The 19,588-nt window shown below is 39.2% G+C and overlaps 1 protein-coding gene across 2 annotated transcripts in view; it reads right to left on the bottom strand.

Moving 5' to 3' along the window:
* Positions 1-19,588, bottom strand: part of gapvd1 (GTPase activating protein and VPS9 domains 1) — a 34,298-nt gene that overhangs the window by 10,719 nt on the left and 3,991 nt on the right. Inside the window, exons 2-15 of one of the 2 annotated variants that reach the window (XM_037681164.1) lie at positions 13,208-13,424; positions 11,812-12,079; positions 11,144-11,716; positions 10,974-11,057; positions 10,586-10,720; positions 10,025-10,217; positions 9,347-9,427; positions 7,018-7,172; positions 6,553-6,682; positions 6,223-6,348; positions 5,907-6,080; positions 3,642-3,779; positions 2,316-2,450; positions 1,500-1,619 (exon numbers count right to left, since the gene is read on the bottom strand). In XM_037681164.1, coding sequence (XP_037537092.1) covers positions 1,500-1,619; positions 2,316-2,450; positions 3,642-3,779; positions 5,907-6,080; positions 6,223-6,348; positions 6,553-6,682; positions 7,018-7,172; positions 9,347-9,427; positions 10,025-10,217; positions 10,586-10,720; positions 10,974-11,057; positions 11,144-11,716; positions 11,812-12,079; positions 13,208-13,392 — 2,497 coding nt within the window. In that variant the 5' untranslated portion in view covers positions 13,393-13,424. Of the gene's footprint in view, positions 1-1,499; positions 1,620-2,315; positions 2,451-3,641; positions 3,780-5,906; positions 6,081-6,222; positions 6,349-6,552; positions 6,683-6,946; positions 7,176-9,346; positions 9,428-10,024; positions 10,218-10,585; positions 10,721-10,973; positions 11,058-11,143; positions 11,717-11,811; positions 12,080-13,207; positions 13,425-19,588 lie in introns of those variants that run through there. The other variant, XM_037681163.1, reaches the window with a different exon arrangement.

Genomic DNA, 19,588 nt, shown 5'->3' with positions numbered 1-19,588 from the left:
GGGGGGGAGGACAGGGACTCGTCCTAAGCTGTGCAGTGCACTGTTTAAACCAACAGTTTTAGAAGGGGGGTGGGGGACACAGAGGCAGCCGCATGCTGTTTGCACTGACAGTTTAAGAGCAGGGCGTGTGAGAGGAGGGAGACAGAGACACATCTCAGCCGTGTGCTGTCTGAACCGACAGTTGGGTATTTTTGGCGGGGGGGAGACTGACGCACATCTGAGCCGTGCGCTGTTTGTACCGACAGTTTTCGAGTGGCGCGTGTGCGTTCAGCGTGAGGGTTCAACATGAAGGAAGAGGCCGACTTTAGCTTTTTAGCTAGTGCACCTGCATTGCGAGCCGCTAGTTTAGCATTACGTCAGTGCAGACAGGTGGTTAGGGGTGGGGGGTGGGGTTCGGTAGACGGGGGGCTCGGTTCTGTTGACGGGGCGGGGCACCACGCTTGTATAATGGTAGGGGAAACACTGATGTTGAACAAACAAGTAATTGTTTTAGGTGCTTCCATCCATCCATCCATTGTCTTTTACCCGCTTCATCCATTTTGGGTCACGGGGGTCGCCGGTGCCCATGTCCAGCAATCACTGTGTGAGGGGTGGGGTACACCCTGGACAGGTCTCCAGTCCATCACAGGGACACATAAGAGACAAACGAGACAAACCATTCACTCTCTCACTCTCAACTAGGGGTAATTTAGAATTACCAATCAGTCTAACATGCATGTTTTTGATCTGTTGGAGGAAACCGGAGCATCCAGAGAAAACCTACACATGCACGGAGAGAACATGCAAACTCCACCCAGAAAGGCCTCTGGACCAGGATTTGAACCGGGGACCTGCTCACTGAGAGGCAGCAGCTCTACCAGTTGCACCACCGTGCTTTCCATTTTAGGTGCTTATCTTGTTCAATTTTGAAGAAATGCACATTGTTCCTCCTTCCTGATTTCCGGCCTGTCTGCGTGCTCCCGGAGCACCAAGGCAGCGAATACTTCGGAAATGCAGCTGATTTGACCATTAAAGTGCATTTATTAAGGAAAAGTTAGACTGAGACACATCTTTACTACAAAGTCGAGCAAACAAATAATTGGTTTTAGGTGGTTATCTTCTTAAAATTTCGAAGAAACGCACAGCAACTCGTCCCTTTGCGCGCTCCCGCCTCCGCGAATCGGCTGTTGAATTGTTTTTAAGTGTTAATCTTGTTAAATTCTTAGTAAAGTTCTCCCATGCACGCTCCCATGGCCGCCATTTGGCAGCTAACTGATTTTTGGCACAACACCGGCCCACATTTCCAGGTTGTCAGCGGTGACGCATAACAGATGCAACGTATTTATGGATTTTTCCACTTTTTTTGACATATTTGGACTGATACGACTTATAAGGTGGTGCGACGTGTACGGTGGAAAATACAGTAGTGATTTAGTTCTGTGGCAGCTGTCAAAGTGACTGCAACACTTGGGTTTAAGTAACGTGGGTTTGACCAGACCAGGGAAGTGTAACTGTCCTACCGTGGCTCGACTCCTCCCCATCTGGACTGGTCACAGAGTCCTTCCCACCAAAATCTGAACTGCACTCTGACCGCAGGTCCTCGATCTTATTAGGGATGTCTTCGGACGTTGCACTGATACCTGTGGCACACACACGGTTATGCAGACATTAGGAACAAACGAGACTCAATATCACCTCTGGAGAGAGATGCTTTAACTTGACAGCAGTCAACAAAACTAAAATAAAACTGCTTGTTCAGTAGTTTTGGAACAAAAGGGGATATTTTTCTCTTTAGACTATGTTGTATGGTCTCTCTCAGGTGGGAACCCAGTGGGAACTTTAAAATGGTAGCGTAAGCTCCCATGGGTTGAGAGAGACACAGATGAGAATGATCATCAGAAGCAGACTATCCATCGGCCGGATCCTGTGGGACTTTCTCCCCGTGAGCAGAGCCAGGAATGTCACCGCTGGCTTTTTAATCTACGGAACTGCTTCACACGCATCAACACTGCATGTCCACCTGAGCCCACGGACAAGACAACCAGCATTAACCTCGGTGTCATTCAGAGAAATTTACAGCAGTGCCGCCATGCAGGTTAACAACCCTCCCAGAAAAATGGGCACTCTACACAAAAAAAGGGAAAATGAGTAGCAAAGTTGGCTGGTTGCTTTTTTAACCTGAATATAGCAAGACAGTTTAAATAATGACTTTCCAAAAGACAAAAAGGACTACAGAGTCAAACACAAACAGGACAGATAACTTCAAAAAGAAAAAGAAATAAAGCAGATGACGTTGTTTTTGTAAGATATGAAGGGGGAATTATTTAAAGTCATACCTGAGACAACGCTGAGGCCGGGTGTGCTGGGTCTGGAGCTGACTTCTCTGACCTCTGTGTCATCTGATGTACTGCCAACCCCTGAGCAGCTCTCCAGCTCCTGAAGACGCTCCTCCTGCTTCAGATCCGGGGCTTCTACAGAACAAAAAGAAAAGACAAACTCACTACAAAGTGTTGTATTAAAAGAACCAATCAGAGCCCATCGTGCTTATTTTATTTTGCTGCAGAGGATTACTTCAATTCAACCTATTCTTTTAATATTGGAGAAAAAGACATATAATGTATATATAAAAAATATACACAAAGTGTTCATAATCATGCCTTATAACTGCCAATCCAAACGATAAAGCTACAATATCCGATTCTTTGACTACCCGATGGAGCTGTTGGGCCGAACCCAGAGGCTTCATTCATACAGCAGCACTCATTTGCATGCTCGTTAGTAATAATGAGTGGGTGAAGTGCTCTTCAGAGTGTAGTTTTCTGCTGCCTGGCCATGAAACAAGCACTCCACGTAAAGAAAGCTTGGGATCGTGCCGTTATTGGGCAGAACAAGGCGAGCAAACGGAACAAAAAGCAATCAAGACACTCATGCATGTCATTTCTTTTTACTCCACATATTGAAATAAAGCACTGCTTTAATTAACATAGGCCCAACTCAAAGAAACACATAACACTGTTTATAAAGTTCTATATTGATTTTCACAAAGAACTTATTTTCAAAACAGGAAGTCAAGCAAAAATAAGTGATAAAATGTTTGATTTTTTTTCACTGATCAAACACAGTTGAGGGGAATTTTGTAAATTTTAATGAAGAGCTTTCGCACAGAAAATGCACCACAATTAATGAAACATGATGCTCTGGGTAATTACTGGAGTTATAAAAATATTGTGCCTATGAGTCACAAAGCAGCACAATGCTAAGACTTCTCAGATAAAGAACTGACACTATATAAGACGACAGTAAACCGAGGACAGCTGCTGTCCTTGTGCTTCCCTCCCGCTGCTCTGTCACAGGTGCAAACACACCTGGTGGTCCCTCCAAGGAAACCCGTAGCTGCTTTTTACTGGCACGGGCAGATTTGCCCTGAAAGACAGGCAAGTGCACACAAATATGATGACAGATGCATGCACGTGTTTCTGGTGTGGAATGCAGCACCATCACACCTGGTGTCCCATCCCCCAACTATAGTGAAAAAACAAACATGCTTAAACATGTGCGTTTAAACGCACGTCTGAGGCTGTCATGCTGCTGAAGCACAATAAACGAGACAATAACCAAAGCAAAAATGTGTGTGCTGCAGCAGAATAAACCTGCTGGCCCACCTGAGTCACTGGGAAGAACTTCCACACTCCAGGCTTCGCTCGTGGTCTCCGAGATGGTGGATCCGTAGGGGTCCAGCAGAACTGAACCGGAGCCAGGAAGACACAGCAGGCTGCCGAGCATGCTTTCTGCAGCTGCCCCTGAGATCAGAAGACAGAAAGAGGCAGCGTTAACATCCTCTTAGAAAAGGAGAGTGTTCAACCAGCAATAAGGCAACTACAGTCGCAACCAGTTCATGGCTCTGACAAAAGATTACACATTAACGCAACAAGTTGTTTTTGATTTTGTTTTGGTTTTTTTTTTTTTTACTAGCAAATGTATAGTTCTGTAGACAACTTTATTTTTGGTTACAAATTTGAAACATTTTTAACTCTTTTAGATCAGCTGATAAAATAAAACAAAGAGGAGAGCAACTAAATTTCTAAATAAAAAACTTTAAGTAAATACTGGGTATTTTTACTGAATGACTGCAATAAATGATTGTTCAGTCACTCACAATACCCAGTTTTATAATCAATAAATATTAAAAATCAACTTGCTCCATCACACTGTCCCTTCAGGTACAACTGCTGAACAACAAAAATGGTCAGAGGTACCGGTAAGCAAAAGCATAATCCGCTGAGCCGTGTGAGCGGGTTCTGAATCAAATGTAGCAAGTTCTACATACTGACACATTAGGAGGTCACATACATTACATACTGGGACCCACGGGCCTAACCACCACAGTGCCAGAGGTCAGAGGTTAATGGTAACATCTCATCCCTCACTGCCCTTCAGGGCCATGACTTTGAGCTGTTGATTAACCGTAGCATAATGCACAACCAAATTACTGCTTTGTCCACCCTCCTACAGACTTCAGTGCCTTGTCCCTCCATCTCCATTTAGGAAGTGGTGACTTAACAAGGCGGAAAAATGCAAACGAGAGGAAACAGAGCAAGCAGGTGAGTGGGAGTCAGTGTCCAGGGCTCATGACCAAAACGTCAACCTGCGGTGGCTGTACTCCTTTACATACTGTTTCCACATCATGGCACGCACACACCATGAAAACATAAACATGCCAGCACCCAGGCAACAGTCTGAGCTGCTTTTGGCAGGGGCAGGACTTTCATTGACAGTGGGAGAGCTCCATCCCACCGTCCATGTTTACAGTCCTCAAGGTAGGGGCACAGAGTACTTGTCTTTCAGGTGGATGATTAAATGAGTGGCACAACAAGAAGTGAAACAATTAGAATTTCTGCCTCATTATCATGGTAATCTTATCAGAGGGATAATGAGGTATTAATGGATATTTAATGTGCATCTCATAAACCAATCCCTTGGAGAAAACACATAAGGAAATCGCTGTAAATTCACTTAATGATGGAAAAGTCCCCCAACGCCATATTCCGACGAATGAAAAATGGTGGATGCAAATGAGAAGGAACCAAGGTCAATAAGACTGAAGGGACAGAGTGAATGTCAGCAAAAAAGAGAGGGATAAGCAGGGAACAAAATACCAACAAAAACTACGGGAAATACAAACATGCAGACTAAAATATTCAGTCTGTGGCTAGATTCACAGCAGACGAACCTGTTAAGGTTTCTACTTGTTTTATCTGCTCAGTTTTGTCCGAACAGAGTGATGAGCCTCATGCTCCACATTACACTGAAGACGTCCATGTAACAGATCAGATATGATTGATGCCAAGATTGATCTGACATCTTTAAAGCTCAATTTACAGAAGCATATGATGCATGAAAGGACAACGGCCTGTTTAGGAAAATTTATCAAATAATGTTGGTTAAATAAAAACACAAAATGTGAAATCTGTCATTTCTGCAAAGGTTTTGGCATCCATCCATCCATCCATCCATCCATCCATCCATCCATCCATCCATCCACCCACACACACATATGAAATGCAAACACATACACAATGTTTTCTTTACAGACAAATTATGACTTGTTTAAAGTATTAAAATTGATTTAGTAATTACATACATCAAATTGTGAAATATATCATTCTTGTGCTCAAAAGTAAGTGCAAACAGACTCAGTTTATTTTCCAAATCCATTCTATGCATCCAATATTTGTCATTTGTATTTTCATTGTGAAGGCTGGAAAAAAGAAGGTGCCTTCTGATGCCATTCCACTCAAAAACCACAAGGTGATGACATTTCACAACATCTAAAAACAGACGGTCTGTAGAGAAAATGAATGGGCTGAGTATGTTCATTAATTTGCTTCCGTTGTTAAACAAATATAACCAAAAAAAAAGTATTGCACCTGCTATTTCTTGCAGTCGATCATCATCCATATTTGGGTCAAAGTCACTGCCAAGCACATCAGTGCTCCAGGTTTCACTGACCGTCTCAGAGATGTCACGGTCATCTGTCAGACCCATCATATCCCTGATCTCAAACTTGCGCAGTTTGTCATCCAGGTTGTCCTGTGTGGTAGCTGAAGGAGACATATGATCATAAACAAAGTAGGACCCTGCTCATTTTTATCTCTAATCTTTTGGTATTTTATTGTTTAGACTTTTTTTACATGCATGATTCCAACTGAATATTTTAGCAACATGCAAAGATGCAAGTGATACCATGTTCGTGCTCCAGAAGCTGCAGAGCTTCTGCCCCGTTGTTTTCAGATGGTTCTGCTCCCAGCTCAGAAACAGACTCCCGGTCCAGGTCCAGAGAGGACACAGAGTTAGAACGATTGGATGGTCCTTAGGTGGGTGAACAAACAAACAAACAAGCAAAGTTAAGTTAGAAAATTACTTTAGTATCACTTTTTATTTACTTTCACCACTTTGCATAAAACAAAAGTAGAAATAATAAAATATCTTTGTTATTCTACTCTGAAAAATAAACAAACTATTACAACAAACTGCTTTGCAAAGTTTTAAGCAGTCACCAGAAGACAGACTGACCCTCAGAGATTCCTTCCAAGTTGTCACTGCACAGCGAGAAGCGCAAGGTTTTGTCTGGTTTACCGTGCAGCTTAGTATCATCAGTAGGACCGTCCCCCGAGGCCCCATCACCCAGATGCAAGTTCAAAACCTACAAAGAGAGAAAAGGTCTGATTATATCTGTGTGAGCCTTGCTCTGACATGAGTCATTCCTGCTACAGGCATGATCTTATTTAATGACATCAGGAAATAACACAATCTGGATCAGGGAGTGAGCTTCTATAAAATTCAAATTACTTTTTTTTTTTTTTTTTATCTTATTTTGTTTTTTGAAAGGCATAATATTCCCAGGTGCATACAAAGAACAATAAAACCCATAACAGAATCTAAGTGGTGTTCTCTTTTTCAGTGGCAGGACATAATACTGCACTGAATTTATCCCATCATCTCCCTGGTAAATGAGGACATTAATTCAAGTCACATTACCTCATTCTCTGACATCATCCCAGGGACAGTCTGAGGGCCGGTTCCTAGTGAAATTACGAGCACCTCCTCTGGCATCAGCTCCTGTAGTGACTCCTGGGAGCTGGCCTCTGCCTCCCCCTCCTGGGCTATGTTGGTACGACTGCGGCTCCGAGCAGCTGCTGGTTGGTGGGTTGTGGGGAATGAGGCAGAAACAAGTGTGATTTTTCACTCACAAATAGTGCTCCACTAAAAATTTACTTTAAAATAACAAGCAAACAACAGCTTAAAAAACAACTAATCTAAATAGTACAAACAAAAGTAAAGGAGTATTTCTGTGTGTTAGACCAAAGCTTTGCTGGTATTTCTCATTTAAGCACAATAAAAAAAAAAAATTAAAAAAAATGGGAGTTACTTTCTAAAATGTTTATTATGGGTACTTACTGTCAACTGAGCTTTAAAGTTGATGTGGCTTTATCATTATATAATATTATAATCAAAAAACATTTTTCATCTTTAACAACATGACTTTAAAATGGTTTTTTCTCATTTCCAGATGTTAGAGGTAAGCGTTATGTTAGTTATAAAAACATACAAAAAAATTTAAGCTTTACAGTTTTCAAGACTGAAAATGATGATCTTGTTTTTACTGTAATAAGCTTTTATTAGTTAGGCTGCTCTAATAAATACACAAAGACTAAACAGGCAGTTTTGCTTAGCCAATGTCCAAAAAATAAGAAAAGCTAACACAATAAATGAACATTCTTTTTAGGCATCACTGCTTTATATTACTATAGTTTTTGCAAAATAACTTATAAAAGGTGGAAAAATTGAAGATAAAAAGGTTGATGTTGAGGTTGTTAGAAAATAAGGATTTAGCTAACAAAATAGTATAACTGAGCAACAATTATTTTGTGTGGCTATAAATGACAAAGGATAGAATATTACTGAATTACAATCAAAGGAAGTGCAGCAGCTATAGAAGCTACCTGAGGTTATTGAATCACACAGCGTGTATAATACCCTGGATTATGTTTTCTTCTCACAAAGAGTGTTTTCATAAACATTGGGCACATCAAGTTATGATGCCATCAATTTGATTAACAAGATGGACAAAAGAAGATTTTGTTTGTTAGCTATTCCAGTGTTGCTGACTGTTGCTTTTTAACAATTACAGTAGTCCCTCATTTATCACGGGGGATCCGTACCCTGAAGCCCCGCGATAAGTGAAAAACCGCAAAATAGGAATAGTAATACAAGTAGTATGGTAAGTAGTAGTTTATTTTAGTATTTATATTTATATTAAGGCACTTTAAACCTTTCACACACTCTTGCAATATTCTAAACAATGTTTCTAAACTCTAAAAGCTCTAAAAGAGCACAGCATGTCATGATTTCAGCTCCCTGCCTCATCTGCTCAGCTACCTGCAAGCGTTCTTGGCCACGCCCATTTCTCCGCTCTGCAGCAGATCAGCTGTTCAGCTGCAGGAGGAAGCTTATCCTGCAGTAAGGGCTGCACAAAGGAGCAGCAGGTGCTAAATCAATAATATTTTTAATAAAAATGTGATGCCCATCGTGCAGCTCATCCATCAATCAGCCAATTGTGTGTCATGTCCAGTCTTATTTTGAAAAACTGTGATAGAGCGAATCCACGATAAAAGAACCACGAAGTAGCGAGGGACTACTGTACTTATATTACTGTAATGTGAACTGTGTCTTAAGGAGCCAATCTGAAATGACTACACTCTTTTCAATTGCCACTGTAAGTGATTTAAAGTACATGGCGGTAGGGTTGGATACTAAACTCTTTAGCACCAACAAAAATAACAGAGTAAAGAATTTACAGAATAAAGTTGAATCTTTGTGCAAAACAGAGGTTTAAATAAAGCTTGCTTTAAAGAAAAACTTGAAAAATATATTTTAAGTACTGTGTAATTTGCTTCAAAGTTTTTAATGAAAATGCATTTTTCTAGTACAATGAGAATTGAGCATTTTTTAATGGATGTCAAAACTGATTGAAATGGTAAAATGACCCAACCATAATGATAAGAGGTCACATTTAAGCAGACTTTCACCCACTCTACCTGGTAATGAACAGCCAATTTCTGCTGAATGAGGAGGCAAAACAAGAGGAAAAAACAAAATGATTGAAAGAGCAAAGATTTTTTTTTCCAATCATCTGTGAAAGGCAAAGCAGGTCAAGAGTGATGCTACACAACAGAAAGCATGGTTACTCTGCAGTTTGGAGAGCAGACTGATGTTTAATGAGTGTTATCAAACATTTAGCGGGGTGAGACAACAGATACACGAGTTACGTTCTCTCCAGCTCTAACATAACTGAGCGGCTACCCACCAAAAGGGGTTACTAAAGGAATGTGAGCAGACAAAGAGGAGGCTGTGGGGTCCCAGGATGTTATAGCAGCTAAATGTTGTCCTGGTCATTCATTGGCAGCACAAAAAGGAAAGGAGAAGAGGAAGGCAGGGCGTTAGAGAAAGAATACACAGTATATCTCAGATTTAGAGTATTTAAAGTCTTGCATAATACTTGAAATATAAATACATTTTTTAAAGCAAGCAGAAAAAGTTTACTTCTGATCAAAGAGTGCTGTTACAGCATTATTTGTCCTAAAAATGCTAATTAAGGTAATATATGCATCTTTTTCATCCATTCCAATTAAAAAGAGTTCATTTATATTTGGCAATTTAATTGGTTGTCATTTCTGTAATTGAACCTTAATCCAGGCCATGCTAATTATGCTTCTAACAAGCTGAGAAGTAGCTCATTAGATTTCCATAAGACAGAATTTCACCAGCTATCACCACCAGCTTGTTTATTGTGCTTTTTTTATTAAGCTTGAGATAGCACTTGTATCTTCTAGTTTGTATTTTTAAGTTTTATATTTATACGGAGCAATCTTTCAGCTTTTTATATTAGAAATAATTTACAAGAGGTTGCATCATATCAGGTGCGCCAATCTAAAAAGCAGAATGATGAGCAGAAACAGAGCCTAGAGGCAGTGGAGGAGGGTACCTATGGGCAGTCTGTTCTTCTTGTTGGCAGGAGTGGTGGCTGGAGAAAGCTGAGGGGTGTTGGAGGGAGTGAGCTCCAGACTGTTGCTCTTCACGGTTCGAGACTGGGGCACATTGGCCAGCAGGGTCTCCAGGGCCATGTGCTCCTCCTCTCGAAGGTGGTCCCCTGCTGTCACACTCCGAACAAAGTCCACCTATACAGGAAGTGGAAAGCGATATGTTCAAAATAATCATAAATATATATCCACTGGAGGATAAAACCGGTTTGAAAGAATCATGTTAGTGATTTCTAACAAGACTACACTTGCCATTTTTAAAGCTTAAAGTAGACCAAACCAGAAGGGCATCTAAGCTCCGACCAGACCCTTGATAATATATGAAATGTTTTGCATTTGTTCCCACCTATACATAAGACTTCAGCAGGTTTAGGCTGCAGAAGTTAAAAGAAAAAATATATACCAATACAATTAAATCACGAAAACTAACTTTGTCTTGAGGACTAACAAAAATGCAAAAAGTAAGAGATGAATAGTGTATTTTTTATACAAAATTAAAAACGTACTAGTGCAAGCAGTTGGCCATGAGTAATGTATACTGCCGTCCTACTGAGGCCTTCAAGAAGGTTCATGGAGGACATGGGTGGGGTCTCAACAGCTCTTCCTCCGATCACCACATCCAGAAATGCAGCAACACAACCCTGCCACATAAAGAATCTGAGAAATAACTTCATACAAAGACACTTTAATTAGGCACAAGCAACAAGTTAATAATTCTTCAAGACTAAACCAGCTGAATACAAAAACAACAACATTGCTCTTAAAATGTCCTTAGAAACATTTAGGGGTTACTCCTTTCCTTGACCACATATTTATAAAAACAACAGATGGTTTGTGCAACCAGCCTCAGCCACAAGACTGAATTTAGGCGACAATATTTTATAAAACCCATACCTTATCAAATTTAGACAAACTGCTTTTTCGCCTTGGGTCTGCATCATCGTCAGCCATGGCCAATTGTTGCAAAAGTTGCCCCACCTGCCCCAACAAAAATCAAGAAACATTAGTCTGCAGTCAATGTTTTGTGTGTGTAAATGGGTGAAGAAAGTCTCTGGACCACTTGCCTGCATTAGATTGAAGCGAGCCACCTCATTGATGGGTGCGTCTGAGATAATACCATACTGCTCTGGGTTGACTATGGCTGGACAAATGAAGCAGGTCAGCAGCAGGTCTGTGCACATGGTGCGCACCTCGCCCACTTCAAGACGCTCTACACATGACAAAGTCTTGTACATTTGGGACACAATCCAGCGCAGGCTGTGAGGAAAGCAATAGGTGTTTTGCTTCAAGTAGCCAATAAACTTGTTTACAAGAGCAACCAGCTTGACTTCATTGGCCTCAACAGCCGCCTGCACTTTCATCTTGTAGTCCTCAGAACCTTTCTCTCCAAAGCGTTCCTGCTGAGCTGGAGTAAGCCTCTCTGTCACCTTGGATGGATCCGTCTCCAGGTGGTCCTCATCCTCCACCAGCAGCTGCATAATGGGTTCATGAAGGGTTGCAGTAAGGAAGAGCTTGGCTGAGTATAGGCCCTCGGAGAAGAGTTTGAAAAGGATGCTGAAGGCACAGGTCCCTCGTCGGAGAAGACGGCGAGGGTTGTCGCTCTCCTTCAGTTCAAACTCTACAAGGTATCTTAAAACCTGGGGATTGGAGAGAAAGAAAAAAAACATGTTATATTTAAAATAACTTTTTCAAAGTTGATTAGACACTTTTTTAAAGACAAAGTGTTGCTGACCTGCAGCAGGTAGCTCTCATCCTCTTGCATGATACAGTTGCCATAGAGTGAGGTGAAGACATTATGGATGACACCCTGGGTGTGTTCCTGGTTAAGTCTCTCTCCTGCCACAAGGCAGGATGCAACCAGCCTGGGATTTTCCCTCAGCCTGGCCAAGAATTCTCCATAGATTGTTTCTTGAAAACCCAGAGTCTTGTAACCATCTATAAACTGCGTATCTTCCAGCATTTTGGCATGTTGGCAGCACTCAGCTGGGGAGGCCTCCGCACTACACAACAGAGGTTGGATGTTAACAAATACATGTAATATACAATCTTTTAGTTTAAAAGCTGGTTTCATGTTTAATTTATCTCAGTGAATGAATTTGTATTTGTGTTCTTTGGTTAGTATTAGGGCTGAGTAAATTCACTGTACAAGAAAATCTGACGTGTCTGACATTTAATTTTTCTACTGTAAATACAAAACAAGCTATCTTTTATTGTGGCATTGATTAGCTGCCTTCAAATAGCTTGTTTAATATGCTTAAAAAAATAAAATCACAAGCATTTTTAGTACCTTAAAAATAGGGAAAACTATTAGACTTAGTTCTTTACATCTTATACAACTCTAAATCTGTATCAGGTCTAGAAGCAACCACTCATAATGAGTAAGGTGGAACATTTTTTATCAAAACTACCACAAGATTTTAATGTGTCCTGTAATGAAGCTGATCAAAAGTAACTATATAGATGTGAATGGAAAGGTTCAATATTGGTGCTTTTATTTTAAATGGTGTCTTTGCTCTTGTGTGAGATAGTGGCATTAGCATCTAAAAATGAATTATGCTGTCACACCTGTCAAGCCACCACTTTTTTTCCATTCAACCTTTATTTATACAGGTTAGTCTCATTGAGTCATGAGGACTCATTTACAAGAGAGACTTGTTTCACTAAGACCACAAACCTAAACACTCCACTGAAACATGCCATCAACAGACCAAGCTCAGTAAAGCAGTGTGTGCCAATATCATTACATCACTTAACAGAAAAATATACGTCCAACTCATATCAATTATTTACACCCCTTATTAGTATTTTTTGGCATCTGTAGATGTCCACTGGGAGAGTTTGACTAAAAATATGGCACCTTAACTATGGATTTGTTTGTTTTACCATATAAATTTGAACACTTTGAAAATTCTCATATTTACCAAAAACCTCTTCACTCAAAACTTCTGCTACATTTGGTACAATGGAATATTAAAAGATGACAAGATGACCTGAGAAAATCATCAGTCATGAGCATTTCTAAAAGACAGTTTTCCTTCCAGGTTCACAATAAACAAGTTAGACCAGTCACTTTGTTTGTTTTTGTCTCATAATTCCCTTTAAAGCTCAGTCGCAGTAAGAGGTCAGACCTGGTGAGAATGAGACGATCGAGGTTGATTCTCTGCTGCTTGGCGATCCAGGCGGCCCGGTACAGCCTCTCAGCTGTCTTCAGCACATCACTGTTGAGCCTCTGAATGAGCTGCTTCTCCGATGCCACGTACAGCCGCTCCTGCTTTAGGTGGTGCGCCAGAGTGTGGATGTCTGGCTTCACCATCTTCGCAGACTCACTCAGGCGGACGTAAACAACTGGAGTACAAAGACATAGAACATAAAAAGGTCAATAAGATAAATTATATGAAACATAAACACAAAGTTTACAAAAAAATGTATGTTTCCTAACCATATCTACTGGCTGAAAAAAATTAATGTAAATAAGTTAGTTAGGTGAGCCTGTAAAAACAGGCATATTGCCTGATGTGGGCCTGAAGCTGTTTTGTAAAGTGTGGGAAGATTGTTACCATCAGTTAACTCTGATTGTCACTTCCTTAAAATCTATTAAAAAGGAAGCCAAGGTTTAACATTTAAATTATCCATCAATATCTAATTTATTAAACAAAAATGTCCATCCATTCATCCATTATCTTTACCCGCTTCTTCCTTTTCAGGTCGTGGGGGTCACTAGTGCCCATGTCCAGCTATCACTGCGAGAAGTGATGGACTGGACAGGTCTCCAGTCCATCACAGAGACAAACAAGACAAACAACCATTCACTCTCTCACTCACACCAAGGGACAATTTAGAGTTACTAATCTGCCTAACATGCATGTTTTTGGTCTGTGGGAGGAAACTGGAGCATGTAATTAAAAAAAAAAAACTGTCTAGTTCAGTAAGGGAATTTAAATCTGAATCTTTTGAATCTGAATTTTGATTTTAATATTTTTACTTCAAGCCAGTTAAGAAGCAGAAATTCTGTCCAATAAAACTCCTTTATTGGTTGGATTAATAATTGCTTAGTGTGTATTTAATGTTACCAAATGCTGACATTATGCAAGTCAAAGATTAGATTCAGTGATTATGATTGTTAAACTTTTACAGCTACATAATCAGTTTTATTCGTTTTTATGTGTATGCTCATTATTTGAACTCTGCCAGATGATTCAATGAATGTACTTAAAAAGCAGAACATTGTTTTATTTTCCACAAAGAACTGTGTAAACATACGTTTTCACATAATGGTGGTCACGTCATGTGAAAGAAGTGATCATTTGCATTCTGTATGCTTTACAATGTGGCTCCAATGATAACAGGAAAAAGTATTTTCTTAAGTCTTCAAGAGACACTACAGCAGAAAATGCAAATCTCTCCCTTTCAAGATACGCACAGTCAAAAATATGCAACTCAAGCAGAGTGCATCAAATCTGGAGGACTCCTCTGAGAATTATTTCCACAAAAGCTTCTTTGTATTTGGTTGTTAACACTAAAACACACATTTAACCATGGAATGACACCAGACCACAAAAAACTGCCCGAGAGTGGAAATGACACCAAGCAAGTGTCATTCCACAGAGGAACAAACAGCAACGTCTGGGTGGACATCTTACAAAATACATTTATTACGTTATATAAAGAGAAAATGATGGATTATACAGTAAATAACTATTGCAAATTATAAATGTACTGAACATTCCTAAATAATATTTTAAGAAGAAAAGCTGCTCAAAATTACGTTAATCCTTTCACTGAAAAATCACTTATGTTGATTTTGTGATAATGCACACTGGGTAGCGACATTACCTGACTTGAACGGTCTCTGTAAAATAAAATTACTCAAAATAAAAACCAAAATATAGAAGCTCCTAAAGACGGGCAACTGAGAAAAAGAGTGGTGTTTGTGAAGTAGTTTTCTGTTAATACTAGAGGGGAGGTTGTTTTTTGATCATCAGCTTCAGCCAGCACACCGATGACAACACATAGCACTTTACTTTCTTTTTTGCTCACAATTTAACTCTCTCAACTAGGAACTGCAACAAAAAGCTGCATATCGTGGCAATCTCAAAATGTATTTTACAACTTGCCAGAAAAGATGTAGCACTACAGTTACTATAAATGGACTGTACTTATATAGCACCTTTCTATCTTATCAAGACACACAAAGCGCTTTACATCTGTGCCCTCACTTACCCATTCATACAGCACAAAGAATAATCAGAGCTTTATTATTATTATTAACCTTTATTTAACCAGGCAAACCTCATTGAGATCACAGATCTTATTTGAAAGGGAGGCCTGGGCCTGAAGGCAGTCTAACATGCATGTTTTTGGTCTGTGGGAGGAAACCAGAGTACCCGGAGAAAACCCACGCATGCACGAGAAGAACATGCAAACTCCACACAGAAAGACCCCAGGTCCAACCGGAAATTGAACCCAGGACCTTCTTGCAGTGAGGCAACAGTGCTAACCACTGCGCCATCGTGCTGCCAAATGATGGGACACACAGTGGAGGCAATGAGGGGTTCAGTGTCTTGCCTAGCGACACTTTGGCATGTGACTGCTGGTGGAATCGAACCCCCAACTCTCGCATTGGAGGACGACTGCTCTAAGCACTCACTCAGCCACAGCTGGCCCTGTAGAACACAACTACAAGTCATAAACCCAGAACACCCTGAACGTGTACGGCACCATTTTCGGCATTATAACAATTAATCATAACTATGTGATAGTTTTAGGGTTTCTATACACAATACATAGATTTGAAAATGCCCAAATATGAGAAAATTTGGGCATTTTCATGAAAAAATATATATATTTACGTGAACACACACATATCAGAAAGTTCAATCTGACCAGTCAAGAGTGTGTGTGCTCTCTAGGTGTACAACTTACAACACCCCCCGCCCCCTTTCACTCAGCACACAGAATACTTTGGGTTAAAAAGCTATTTTAAAGCAACAGTACAATATTTAACCATTTCCTGTCTGGCAACTCTGATGTACAGGCAGCTAAAAGACAAGAAGAAACCTTCATTAAAAATATGATCCTGAAGTTAGAGCTCAGTGAGTTTTTTATTAAAATATGTTTTTACATACTATGTAGATGCTGTTCTTTTATGTGTGTCAGATGTACACTGTAATCCTGCTGGCTTGGGCTGTGTCTTTTGGCTTTTAAGAAAATGTAGTCCAACTTTAAAATGTTTTTATGCAACTTCTTTAAGATTAGCTTCTAAAGAATAATCAGTCATTTTCTATTTCGCAATCAACCAAGACACTTATCTGCTGTGGTAGGTCACGTATGAACTAAAACAACTCGGATCAGTTTTTGTCATGGTTATTTATAACTCACATTTTACACCTTCAAATACTTTTAGTTTTATGTTTAATAAAATGGGACAAAATAATGAGGTTGGGTTTTGCATCATGTTTCAGCACAATTATGGATTGTTTATTAGCAAATATTGCACTCAAAGATATATTTTTTCCTGTTCCTTTCTAAAACGAATTGAGCATTTTCAGCTTCTTATTAGCTTTAATGAAAGTCAACCAGCAAATGATACCAGAAAAGTCTATACAACACCACACGTGCACAAACTAGTCTTAGCATTCAGCACAATGTGACAAAATTATTAACTTTTAGGATGAAGATATTTAAAATCAAAATTGTTTCTACTTGATGTCACAAAAAGGAAAATTTCAATCATTCTTGTTCTCTAGAAGAAAAGCTTGTCTGCAAGAGCATTATAAATTTTAATTTTATAAATAAGGCTATCAAATATATAATAATTCTTGAGCACTTTAAACAATGCAGTATACATTGTTCATAATACAAAAACAGCAATGCCAGTGTTTTCCCAACTTTACTTTTCAATTACAACAACGGTAAAATGCCATAATACATAACTCCCTATTCATGCCAATATATTCATAATAAACGTTTTAAAATTAGACATTTTCATTTAAGAATAAGACAAAGATGTAAAAATGTTACTTAAAAACCTACAATAATATTGATTACTTTGTTTCACCAATAACTTGAGTTTTATATTATCACGAACTGAAAAATTAAACTAAGGTTAATTTCGGTGTTTTACTGACAAAGGTCTTTTTTTCACCCAGTCACAATTTATTTGTTAATGACTCAACACACTAGCCAGAATTGATGACCTCTTCTCTCCAAAAGTTGATATGTGAGGCTGACCACTCATGACACGCTTGCACTTCCAGTCATATTCTTAAATAAGCACATTCCTCACACAGAAGTGAAAAGGCAACTAAGCTATTAGGTGCGAGCACAGAAGTGGACTGTCGTTTGCCCATCAGCTCCAGTACAATCCTCAGTTTAGAGTTAACTGGTGAGTCAGCCAGGGAGAGTGCTGAGGAACTCTGAAGCAGAAGAGAAACCAAACAATGCAAGGAAAGGCAAAGTCTGAACAGTTGTGAGGTGTATGAGAAAAAGTTTGTCATTCTAATAAAACAACAAAATACTTCTCAGATGATTCAAAAGACAACAAGGTATCTGCAGGCTTCAGCGAGTCAACTTTAAAACTTTTTAAGACCTTTTTAATGCCACCTTGAACAAAATTTAAGACCCAAAAAACCAATAAATATAGCCGATGGTTGGGGGATCATGCTGAACTAAAACAAAGCATAGCATGTGTGTTACTCAATGAGACTTCAAGTTTAGCCTGTTTATGAAATCATATTCAGTGCTCTCTGGTTCAATAGCTGTTTGTACAAGTAGTTACTTGGTTGGAAACATTCAACAGCCAATAAAAAAAACATCTACTGAATACAGTCATGGCATGAGGCTCAATTGTGTCGTCATCTCCAGTTTTGCCTTCATACATAAAGACATTGTCCAGCCAACTGTTGATACATTTGCACCAAAACATGATTTAATCATAGAATAGCTAGCTAGCAAGTGTTCATATCAGCAGCTAGTAGAAAGAAGCCTCAATCGCCTCGAGTCATTCTTGCTTGAACTATAGACTGTATAAAATAAAAGCAAGTTCAGAACCCAAGGAAGAAGTCTGCATGCGACTCGATGTAAACATTTTACCCGACAGAAAAGTACTGCGAGCATAAACAAAATACATACCAGTATATAAAATTAAATAAATAAACTCATTTGCAGAGTATAAATTAACTTAATTTTTTTAATTTTTTGTATCTTGTTAAAAAATACAGCAGATGTTTAGATATTTTTGTTTGGTGATTGTAACTCTATACTGCTGTCAAAAATAAAACATAAAAATAAATAAATTATTTTTTTATTTGCCAGACTGACATATTTCTCCCCTAAAATGAAATTATTAAAAAAAAAAAAAAAAAAAAAAGTAAAATATACTTACAGAATTTCAGCTCATGTATGGGTAGTCATTTAATACTTTTTTTTCCATATTGGTTGAATATCGAAACAAACACCTGAAACTGACTCTTACAAAGTTTGGAGGGGAAAATAAAGTTTTTACAAACTACAAAAAGAAATACAAAAAAAAAAAAAAAGACCAAACCGGAGACACACATCTCAGCTATAATTTGGGGCATATAAATATTTGTCTTTTAGCATTAATATTGTTTAATTATAAAAACCTATAGCAGCAGACTGCATGCTCATGTTGGGTATAATGTTCTATCAGTTGTGGTATGTCCCACGGCTGCTGTGAATTGGTCACGTGCAAACACGTATGTTTAATACACTGACATTTAATAATCATCACCCTCATGGGGGGTGGGCGGTTCAGTTAGGGTAACAGGATGTGATCTTTGAAAAAAGTACTGGAAACACTGATTGGAGCTTTCACCTGCAGTCTCTTTCTGCTCTGGGCTCAGTGAATCAGACAGTACAGCCCACCCTGCTCTGACTGGGTCAAACTGTGGCTCTGATTCTCTTTATTGGACGAAAGCAGTAATCCCTGTATCATCATTAGACTGGATGACTTTCAACACGTTTTTTTCCCCTCCTCATTTTTACTGATGACGACAATCAGTCGCAATGAATAATTTAAATTCCTCTTGCCCTGACAAACTTTAAAACATCTGAATGTATTTCAGCCCAACCTGCATTACATTACATTTTTTAAATGAATTTAGGCCACTTTAAGGTCTTCATTTTAGATACATGAATTCAAGACGTTTTAAGGATGCTTGGACACCCTGGAAGACCAATGGTTTCAACCGTTTCACGAGCATCATAGTCATAAGTTCAAAATTAGAGACAACAGGCGAGGTAAAGACAAAACAAGTTACACAAGGTTTAGAAATATTTTTGGAACAGCTAAACACAAAACAGGGTACCTTAATAAAAATGTAAGACAGAGTCAGCGTAAAATGTTTGGAACACTGCCCACTCCTCCCACTACATGATCCAACACACGCAACAAGCAGGCCAACCAACAGACAAAGTGTGTGTATATACACCGGTGTGTGTGTGTGTGTGTGTGTGTGTGTGTGTGTGTGTGTGTGTGTGTTTAGCTG

Source organism: Nematolebias whitei, chromosome 8, assembly GCF_014905685.2.
Source record: "Nematolebias whitei isolate Nwh7 chromosome 8, NemWhi1, whole genome shotgun sequence".
In the NCBI taxonomy this organism is placed as follows: domain Eukaryota; kingdom Metazoa; phylum Chordata; class Actinopteri; order Cyprinodontiformes; family Rivulidae; genus Nematolebias; species Nematolebias whitei.
Note: the sequence above shows the minus strand (reverse complement) of the source record. Positions and strands in the feature narration are given on the sequence as shown.